The following is an 11,105-nucleotide window of genomic DNA, read 5'->3' as shown; positions in this document are numbered from 1 at the left end:
ATCTCAAAACCAAAAAGCAACGTGAGTCATTGATAGAGTCAATCAGAGGGCTGAAAATTGTGGGATTCGCAGATACAGTACGATCTACACTACCATTGAATGTACCACTGATTTCTAGAACCATCACTATATACCAATGTAGGAAAAGTTTCACTTGCCTAAGGTTATCCATTCATGCATGTAACTGGTCAAGGTACACACACTGGCAGAGCGTCCGCAACGCGCGCACTAATCATGTCAGGGAGAAGTTGGAAATTTTCAAGAAGTTGCAAAGTAAGCTGAGTGTAGTACGGGATACTAATACTAAGCATGCATGTAAAGCTTTATATACAGGACTAAACCCATTATTTCAGGCAACATATATACAAAACAGAATGGCTACAATAATGAACTCGATCAAGCTTTACATGCGAAGGTACCATGTTTGAAGGGAGCAAGCAGCGTATCCATAAATTGAACTTTGCACACATATTTAAATGACGTGCTTAATTTACTACACTAGTGCATAACCGTCACTAAAGGGTGGGGACTAAAGGTCCCCCTTTAGTACCGGTTCTGCACGAACCGGGACCAAAGGCCCATCACGTGGCACGAGGCGCGCCGTGGTCTGGGGGACCTTTAGTCCCATTTTTTTCCTGAAATAAAGCAAAAACGGCCCGCCTACTGGGCCGGCACGGCCTGCATACGACTAGAAACCCAACCTCTAGTTAGGCCAGGATGCAGGCCCGTACGGCCCAGTAGGCCCCACAGGGCAGAAGACTTGCAATAGGCCCACAAAGGCCTGCTTAGAGAGGAGCTCGACACGGTAGCCGCGGCGGGGCTTATATACCGGTGCGAGCTCCTCTCAACTAGCGAGGTGGGACTAAACATTGTGCACTGCGGGTGGGAGCGCACCACCTTTATTACCGGGTGGTGGCTCCAACCGGTACTAAAGGGGGGGTGTCTTTAGTACCGGTTGGAGCCACCAACCCGTACTAAAGGCCACCACCTCTTTAGTACCGGTTCGTGGCACGAACCGGTACTAAAGGTTCGCCACGAACCGGTACTAATGAGCGCCGCCCGCCTAGCCGTTAGAACCGGCACTATTGGTCACATTAGTGCCGGCTCAAATACAAACCGGGAGTAATGAGGTGAACATTTGACCCTTTTTCTACTAGTGCTAGTATGTATATATGGCTCCTCTTCGATCAAGCCACAGTACTAGTTGCTTGTATTGTTTGTCGGTGCCTGACATGAGCAAAGGACGCTTCCAATGATAAGCCCACTACGAATCAACACAAATCCCAGGTCATTAGCAGAGAGTATCTAGGCCACGACCATTATGATAGAACTGTCATAAGAACTGAAGGCCGGGAGTCTAAATCATACATCAACTCAATTGGCCATTGTTCGGGTAACATAAAAAAGAATTCATTGCGAAAGCAAGATATATATGATATAAACTACAGCCTGAAGAGGAGTGTCAGAAGGGACAACCAGGAGATGCCTACACATTTGGTATCTATAATCATGAATTCTATTAAGTAACAGAAAGGAAAACTAAACTCTAAATGTGTGAGACAGAAAAGTAAGTATAAGTGTATAATCTATGACACTGTACACCAGTTTGGACATACAAATCAGGAAATTGTTGTGCATAACCATCGCCTTCCATGTCATGTTCCTCTCCATCTTGTGAGATCAAAATCATGAAGAACATGTCTGGCTTTCTAAACTTAAACTTGATATGAACCCTGGTGGTGAAGACGAAATGATTGACATTTGCATAGTACCTGAAATGAATCTAATCGCTGCAGATCTTCTGTCTTTTTCAGATTAACACTGCATCCCATTTCGGGCATATCTTCTGCCAATCCATTACTACACAAACTTAACCTGGGGGTTGCTGGTAAGCAGCTTAACTTCCTTATCGATAACAGACTTTGCAGACTTCATTGCAGGAGTAGTTTTTTTCTTTTCTTTTGCGAAACACCCTTGGTGTTGGATGCCGAAACCTATACCACCATATGTAGTGTGCTTCTTCTGCATCGAATGCAAGGAAAAAGCTTCTTTAAATACCAATCCTGGTCCAAATATATTATGGAAGCATAAATGCCTTGTTTTTGCAAGGTCTTTTTTAAGGGCATGTGCTACTTAATACTCTCTTCGTTATGCCACTGACGGACAAGAAACTGAAGAAGAATGACCTACAGCCGATCTGCGACAAGCTCATTGCAAGGATGAAGGGCTGGAAGCTTGCATTTCTTTCCCTTGATGGTCGGCTGGACTTGGTAAGGACCGTGCTCTCGGCGATGCCGATCTTCCAAATGCTAGCCTTGATATTACCTGCTTGGCTGGCTAAGCTGATCGACAAGGTTCGTCGTGGATTCCTTTGGGAGGGCAGTGAAGTGGCGGCTGGAGGAAAATGCCTGGTAAACTGGGGTACTGTTTGTCGGCCAAAGGATTTCGGAGGGCTCGGAATCATCAACCTGACAGCCCAAAGTCACGCCCTACGGATGAGGTGGCTATGGCTCTCATGGAACGACGGCAACAAGGCATGGCAGGGGCTGGATTTGCCTATCGACCACACGGTCAGATCCCTGTTCAACGCATCTGTTCACTTCCAGCTGGGCAAGGGTGACCGCATTCTCTTTTGGAAGGAGCCGTGGTGTAAGGGCATCACCCTCCACGACGCCTTCCCAGCGCTGTTCCAGCATTGCACCAGGAAAAACCTCACCGTTGCACAAGCATTGGAGAACAACAGATGGATCCGACACCTCAAAGCCAACCTCTCTGCACAGGCGACGAGGGAGTTCCTGAAACTGTGGGAGGAAACACAAAATATTCAGTTAACTCAAGAGCCCGATCGAGTTCAGTGGAAATGGACAGGAAACAGCATGTACACGGCGAGATCGGCTTACAAAATTCAGTTTGAGGGCTGCACTCGGCCTTTGTGGGCTGCGTTCCTTTGGAAATCGGATGCACCGGGCAAATGCAAGCTTTTTGCATGGTTGGCTCTGCTGGGACGCTGCAACACGTCCAATGTTCTTGCGAGGAAAGGCTGGCCTCACAATCCGTCTTGCTCTCTCTGCAATGGGCCAATGGAGGATGTCGTGCACCTGCTTGCTTCCTGTCCCGTCTCCATCCGAATTTGGCACGACATCATTGCTCGCTGCAACCTTCATCCAGGCCTCGCTCCCTCCACCACCACAACCTCCCTGATGCTTTGGATCGAGCAGTCCAATGGCATCCTTACGGCACCAGCAAAGAAGCCATGCAGCGCACTCGTGCAGCTGGTTTGGTGGTCGATATGGAACGAACGCAACGCAAGGATTTTCAGAAACCAACCATCGCCGCAGACGACGGTGGTGGAACGGATGATTGAAGAAGCAACGGTATGGCAGAGGGCGGGACGAGGCAAGGCCATCTCCCTCCTCAACAGACCAAGAGAACCAGACTAGGAGAGCTTAGTTCAGGCGAAAGAGGAGGCATGTCCACTTAGTGGAGGACTGCACATGTAAAACTGCTGTAACTAAACTCTATATTACCCTCCCAATATCAATGAAAAGCTGCTCCATCAGCATTTTCGTTAAAAAAAAATTACTCTCTTCGTTCCGTAAGTGCGTATAGATTTTCTTGAAAAGTCAAACTTCACAAATTTTGGCCAACTTTATAGAGGAAACTATTTATATGTACAATACAAAATATATAAATATGAAACTACATCTTATGAAATCTAATGATACATGTTTGGTATTCTATATGTAAATGTTTTTCTCCACAAACTTGATCCAAGTTTGTGAGGTTTGATTTTTCAAAAATCTATATGCATTACATTATGGAATGAGGGTAGAATTTGTCGTTTTATGTTTCTAATTGTGTGGATCAAATCTGAATTCAAAATTTGATGAGATGGTAGATAGATCCTTTGTAGTGTTGTCAATAAAATTTCCAAGAACCTTTATACGCGAAACCAACACGATTTCGCCGATTTTTACCTAAAGAGGTGAGTTCATACAAGTCACCACCTTTTTTTTAATCAAATAATGGTTTATTGTTATGGTTCATACGAGTCAAAATGCTTCTCCGTTGCTGTTTTTTTTTCCTTTACAAGAAAGCCAAGGACATATATTAAATCTGTCAATACCATGGTTGAAAAATAAAGGACAATAAAGATTACAACCAAGCAGATATCCTTTAGTGTTTTTATTGCAATTTTCCAAACAAGTCCAAACAACCTTTAACACTAGGTAAAGATAACGAGCATAAGCTTATCCGAAGCCGAAACACGGCCATCAAAGTTGGGCCGGCTAAGATGCAATTCGAACAAGACTTCCCACGTAGGACATTACGTTGAAGAAACAGATATTCTGCTTAGTAGCACGTCCCCTCTGATGCTCGTATCTTAGCCCTTCCAACGCACACACATTGGCCAGCTTTGGGTTAGAAGCTGTCTCTAGCTCGTAGCAGTAGAAATTGGTACCAGCCCGTACCATGATTGCGCCCCTGGAAGAAGTGACATTGGTTGGACCAGACCTAATATACAGAGAGTAACGATGCTTCCATCACGAGTTCACTGTAGCATCATCTTCAACCAGGATCCAGATCCCCACTTCCACCCACTCCTGGTAAAACCTTTTAGCTAGGCACAGCTTGCCCTGCTGCATCACGTACGTCCAACAGAAAGGATTCATCGAGTGCACGACCCAATGACAAAGGTATCCGGTAGAAGAACGGCGTAGAACGTCTCATCTTCCAGGTTGTTGAAGCGGGCGAACATGGGGTCGGAGATGGTTGCGCCCCGGGCCTTGCTGACAGACTTGAACCGTAGGAGGGACTTCACTGGCAGCCGAAAAATGATCTCGAGAACAAGCTCTTCCAGCAACTCGGGGGGACATCTTGCTGCTTTCCTCTCCCTCTTCTTACAAGTCTTCAAAGTTTTGAAGTCCATGGCATACATGCAGCAAGAAACACACTATGATGCTTAATATTTTTTGAGGCAATACTATGATGCTTAATAACTCGACATTGTTAGTTTTTTTAGGGAAGCCAAGAATTTATTACTCAAAGACTACAAAGTTTGGAATACAAATAGGATCATGGGTTGGCCCAAGCAAACATGAAGACCCAATCTAATGAATGGGAGAGCTTGGCTAGCGAATGAACTTCAAAATTAGAAGCTTGACCTTCAAAACTAAAGATACATTTGAAGTTTTCTGATCTAAGCTTGATTTCATTGACGATCTAACCGTAACTTCCGTGGCATTGTTAGTATGATTGCCAATAAATAAATATCCTTGTTGCAAGTCCATTTTTGACCCTCAAATGTGGCTCAGTGGACAAATATCCCCCTGAAGTCGTTTTTGCTACGATTTAGGTCTCTGAAATTGGGTAAATTGCCCCTTGAGAAGTTTTGCTATGATTTAGGTGGTTTGGGGAAATGATGTTGTCCTCCACATCTCTCCACTAAAGTTAAGTCCTACACAGACCCAGACAGAAACACATGGTGGGCATGGCGCAAAACTCACTGAAGTGGGTGGAATCGACAAGGGCGAAAGAGTGGTGCAGGATGAGATGTAGCTTATGTGGCGTGGGTACGGCTAGGACCGGAATGAGTACATGGATTAGCTTGAAGGCGGGAGGGGTGGGTGCCCACTAGAGGACGTAGGCGCTGGATGGAGCTGCCGAGCGCCGACCCGACGACGGTAGGCACCGTGTCTGCTCCGATCCGCTATTCCGCTTGGGCGACCATCAGTGGATCATTAATATCCCTGGTTCATCAATTAGAGGCGGGTTAACATAATAGGTTAGCCATGCGAGCAAATTATGGACGCAGTCTGGTCGAAGAAGAGCGAGAAAGGAGCACATGGGTTCTGCCTCTACGGTTGATATGCACAGCTCTGGCAACTAGACTAGGGGATCTCGTTGCAACAAAGAGGATCTAACCTGGGCTTGCACACCAGGTCGGGGAGGACGGCAACGACACTATGGAAGGTTGCGGCAACCATCGGAGCACTGCATCATGGATGGAGGAGCTCTGGGTCGATGGTCTTATCAGGAGGTTCCAGGAGCGTTAGGAACACCAGAGGTAGCTCAGGGAACGCGGCAGAGGCGCCAGAGCTCGTTGATGCTAGGGAATCAGCCATAATGGTGGCAGCCCAAAGACGACATCCAGACTGTAATTTGGGGATGATTCGCTCCAATCGCTTTCTCAAAGTAAATGAGGGAGGTGCAACGAAGCTTTTTGACATGGCGGCGTGGCTCAAGGTGGCCGGTGGCCGTGTGGATGCCTAGGATGGCGGCAATGATTGCAACACGGGCGCGTGCGGGCTCTGTGATTTATGCTGCGAGAGGCAAAGGGAGGGGATAGAGGGGGCTAGGGCACCCGAGGGCGAGCTATATAGCCCCGAGGCGACTTCCATGGTGGTCGGATGAATTACAAGCAGGAGAAAGGGAGAAAGAAGGAAGATGATGTCATATGTCTGAAAACAATCTAAATCATAACAAAACAACTCAAGGGACAGATTTATCCGGTTTTAGAGATTTCACGGTTAAAATTGTACCAAAATTGACTTCAGGGGGTTATTTGTCCACGAGACACACCCGTTGACAACAAACGGAAACTAGGCATTTCCTATTTGGCGCTTCAGCCGCCTTATATTACATTTAGTAAACAGCCACACAACCCATCAATCCGCTTGCATTATTTGAACCGGCGACTTCCTTGTCGATGTACGCTATAGTAGCCAACACGCCACCCTTATCTGATGTGTTTACTTACATCTTCTTTACTTTTCTTCTTCTTTCCTCTTTCTTTTTTCTTTTTTCTTTTTTCGTTTCTTCTTTCATTTTTCATTTTTGCTTGTTCCTTTTTTCTCTTTTTTGGAACGGTTTTGTTAGGTTTCTTATTTCTTATTTATTTTTTGTTTACTTTTTTCTTTTGCTAAATGAGCTCAATTTTGTGAGCTCTTTTCCAAAATCGATGAGCTGTTTTCAAAGTGGATGAACTATTTTTTTTAATTTCATGAAAGCAATGAACTTTTTTCAAAATTGATGAACTCCTTTCAAAGTAGATGTTTTTTTAAAAAAAATTGGTGAACTTTTTTAGAAACTTATGAATTTTTTTCAAATTTGTTAAGAAAATTAAAAATCGATTTTAGGATTTTTGAACTTTTTTGAAATTTGAAGAACTTTTTCCTATATCGACGAATGTTTTCCCAAAATTGTGAATTGTTTTTCAAAATCAATGAACTTTTTAAATTTTTGAAAAGTCAATGCGGTCAACTACGAGAGGTCAAAGGTTCAATGCTCAACTGATGCCCGAGTTTTTTTAATCAACTGATGCCCGAGCTAGCAAGGAGCTTTTTTGTTGAAATTTTACGTTTTCTTATTTCAAATAGTTTATACTGAGTCAAATAGCGATGTTCCTGCTAGTAAACGGCAAAGTTTGCTCGGTGTTTATTGCAGGCTTCCATTTTTCGTGTTTGGGAAACTAGGCCTAAGAACAGCCCGGTGAACCTTTTCTGGGCTGTTGGGCCCATTCAGCCCGTAGCGCCAAAACGAAAAGCTCCCGCTCCGTATTGCGCGGGCTCACCCTTTTTCGGGAGCCCTTCTTCCCGGGTTCTTCGGAATTTGACTCTCCGAGTCCAAAGCAAAGCCAAAACAAGAGTCTCTTCCTCTCGGGGACACGCCCGTCGATCCCCGCCGCTCGCTTCCTCCCCACCTCCGCCATGGCCGACGTCCCCGACGAATCCGCCACCCAAACCCAGGTATGCTTCTTCGCGAGGCTCTCCTCCTGTCTCCGCTCCTTGCTTCTGTTCCGCCGTTTCGTTTGCCTGCGGTACGGCGCAATCGGCCCGTCGTCGGTCTCACCGGAGTACGCTGTTCTTGCAGGCCCGCGGGTGCAGCCTGTATCCCTTCTCGTTCCCTTCCCGTGGGTGCACTCTACTCCCCTCATGAATTACATCCTCTCTGCTGTTCCGATTTTAGATCTCTGAAGCGTGCTCATGTTGTATTCGGTGTTTTTCGTCAGAGCCGCCGGACATCAGGAACTGGTTCTCGAGTTACCAGTACGAGTCGCCGGAGGTGCCGGAGCTGGCTGTTGACCCTCCTGCCGTCGACAACGGCAGCGAGACCCAAGACCCGTTGGAGGTAAAAGAATTGCTGATTTATGTTTATCAGATTGCACCGAAGTTGCTTCTTCTCTTGCTACCTTATCCCAAGTGTATTATCACCGATTAAATTTTCTGAATTGTGCGTGCTGGGATCCAGTTCCGGGTGGCTGGGCATTCATTTCTGAAGCAAGCCCCTCGGGATGGCAGTACTGATTTGAAGGGGGGCTGTTTTGGGAGCCAAGCTGAACCTGTTGAGGTTTCTGCCAGAGAAGATATCCTTCCGATTTGTAGGAGCACGGTGGAAAAGGGCATGAAAAGGAAGCAAAGCCTGCGGGGGCTGTTTGGGTCAGGTTTTCTGGACGACCATGAAGAAGGTATTCAAACTGAAAGTCAGGTTGTGTCGCCTGTGCAGAGAAGTGCAGTGGATCCTCCGTGGAGCCGCAACTGGGTAGGCTTACAGAATACAAAGCGCAGCCATGAAGGCATGGTGGAATACAGCGAGCTGCCGACTGATAGTGAGAGCACTTGTATAGCTGAAACTCAAACTGAAAGTCGAGTGGTGTTGCCTGTGCTGAGAAGTGCAGTGGATCCTCCATGGGACTGCAACTGGATAGGCTTAAGGAATGGAAAGCGCAGCCATGAAGGCATAGTTGAATACAGCGAGCTGGATAGTGAGAGTACTTGTATAGCTGAAACACAAGAAAACCCAGCAGGAGGTTTGGAGATTGACCACAGAAAACTTCCAGTTAATTGCCGTGGTACTAGTTTAGCTGGTATTGAAGAAGGTTTCCTAGAAGATGAAATTGAACACTGCAACCTGCCAGTTGATTCTTGCAGTAAAGGTCCATCAGATGCTGAGAAAACTAAGCAAAGTCTACGAGGGTTGTTTGGAGCAGGTTCTTTAGACAACCATGATGAAGCTCCTCAAACTGAAAGTCAGGCAGTGTCGCCTGTGCTGAGAAGTGCAGTGGATCCTCATTGGAACTGCAACTGGATAGGCTTACAGAATAGAAAGCGCAGCCATGAAGGCGCAATTGACGACAGCGAGTTGCGGACGGATAGTGAGAGCACTTGTATAGCTGAAACTCAAGTAAATCCCCCAGGAGGTCAGCAGACCAACTACAGCAAACAGCCAGTTAATTGTGGTGGTACTAGTTTAGCAGCAGATACTAGCCTAGAAGATGGCATTGAACATAGCAACCTGCCGGATAATTTTCCTAGTAAAGGCCTAGCGGGTAGTGAGAAGCCTAAGCGAAGTCTGCGAAAATTGTTTGGAGCAGGTTTTCTCAAGGATTGTGATGAAGCTAATGAATCTGAAACTCGGGTGGTGTCGGCTGTACAGAGAAATGCAGTGCAGCCTCTGTCAAATTGCAATGCTGCAGGCTTGCCTCACATCGAACATATCCATGAAGGCGCAGTCGGATACAGTGAGCTACCGGCAGATCACGATGTCATCAGTATAGCTGAAACTCGAGAAAATCCCCCAGCAGGTCAGGTGATCGAACACAACAAACTGCCCGTTAACTGTGGTAGTATGAGTTTAGCAGCAGATACTGAAGAAGGTTTCCTAGAAGATGGCATTGAACACAGCAAACTACCAGTCAATTCCCATAGTAAAGTCATAGCTGATACTGATGAAACTGGCATCGAACACCGCACACTCACCGTTAGTTCTGGTGGTATTGGTTCAGCTGTCACAGACGAAAGCTTTCCTGGAGATGAAATCAGCCGAAGCAAGCGTAAACTGGAGCATAAGAAAACAGAAGAAACAGCTGCGGCGGATGGTTTCGTTGCAATCAGGACAAAGGTGAAGCCAGCTGAGGATTGCAGGACAAACAAGATTCCCAAGGTCTCAACAGGAAGAGAGAACACAACATTGCAAGAGAACCGCTGCATTTCGGGGACTACTCCTTTGGGCCAAGGTAGCACTAGAAGCCCCTTGTCAGATAGGACCAATATTTCAGAAGTTGCAGGAGCTCCATCACAGGAGATCAGCGGCAAATGGAAGCACCCTCGCAAAGGCAAGCCCTCCGTTGGCCCTCCGATGATACAGCTGCGGTTGGAACAATGGGTGCGCCGAGTGTAACACTATAACATTGTTCAGTTTGGTAAGGAGAGTTTGTGTCAGGATGAAGCTGGAATGTTCACCTGACAAATTAGGTGTCATGTTCTGCTTTGGTTTTCCTGCCAAACCTGCATTAGAAGTGCATCTCCTTTGCATCGACCAGAAGTTCCTTCGCAACTGCTGCTACATCCATCTATCTGTTATGGCGTCATGGTATGTGCAGCTGACTGAATGTAGTAGATAAAGTGCAGAACTTTACATCGGGCGTTCAGTTGTGATTGAACTAATTTACGAATTGGGATCTGTTGAACATGTCAAGGTGTCAAAGGCATAACATGCTACTCCCACCATGATTGTTTAGTACTCCCTCTGTCCCAAAATTCTTGTCTTAGATTTGTCTAAATACGGATGTATCATGTCACATTTTAGTATTAGATACATCCGTATCTAGACAAATCTAAGACAAGAAATTTGGGACGGAGGGAGTAATTTTTTTAGTGGACAATAAACCTTGCTCTGTTTCTGTTGTTGGTAAGAACCAGTGTGATTTATTATGAAATATATACAAGCAACTAGATCGGAAAGGCATGCATTGCTGCACCTGTCCCTCTATGGATATGAATTATGAAAGAATGAGATGACAAATATTATAGAAAGAGTGGTATAGTAGATCAAATGCCAATGCTTTTTTGGCAAAACAAATTAAATGCATTATAATGTACGATAGCTCAGTAGAAGAACAGCCTCCATGCCTCTTGAGAAGAGTCATGTGTTCGGCATTCAGAATATGTGCATATTACATGATTGAAGTTTGAGCAAATGATGAAGAATGGTGTGCACCTTTTACTGAGTTATATAGCCAGGTACTACCTCTTCCTGCAGTATTTAGAATATTGGTTAAAGTTTGAGCCAATGATGAAGAATGGTGTGCACCTTTTAGTAATTAG

At 45.7% G+C, this 11,105-nt stretch overlaps 1 protein-coding gene across 1 annotated transcript; it reads left to right on the top strand.

Annotated features, from left to right (window-relative positions):
• The first annotated feature begins 7,623 nt into the window (after positions 1-7,623).
• LOC109741236 (uncharacterized) lies at positions 7,624-10,730 on the top strand. Its single transcript, XM_020300315.4, has 4 exons — positions 7,624-7,748; positions 7,873-7,912; positions 8,012-8,130; positions 8,251-10,730. The coding sequence occupies exons 1-4, from the start codon at positions 7,710-7,712 to the stop codon at positions 10,177-10,179; spliced, it is 2,127 nt and encodes a 708-aa protein (XP_020155904.1). The 5' UTR covers positions 7,624-7,709; the 3' UTR covers positions 10,180-10,730.
• Positions 10,731-11,105: the final 375 nt, after the last annotated feature.

The sequence above is a fragment of the Aegilops tauschii genome, chromosome 2 (assembly GCF_002575655.3).
Source record: "Aegilops tauschii subsp. strangulata cultivar AL8/78 chromosome 2, Aet v6.0, whole genome shotgun sequence".
NCBI classification, from domain to species: domain Eukaryota; kingdom Viridiplantae; phylum Streptophyta; class Magnoliopsida; order Poales; family Poaceae; genus Aegilops; species Aegilops tauschii.
The sequence above is the reverse complement of the archived record's forward strand: the minus strand, read 5'-3'. Positions and strand labels throughout refer to the sequence as shown.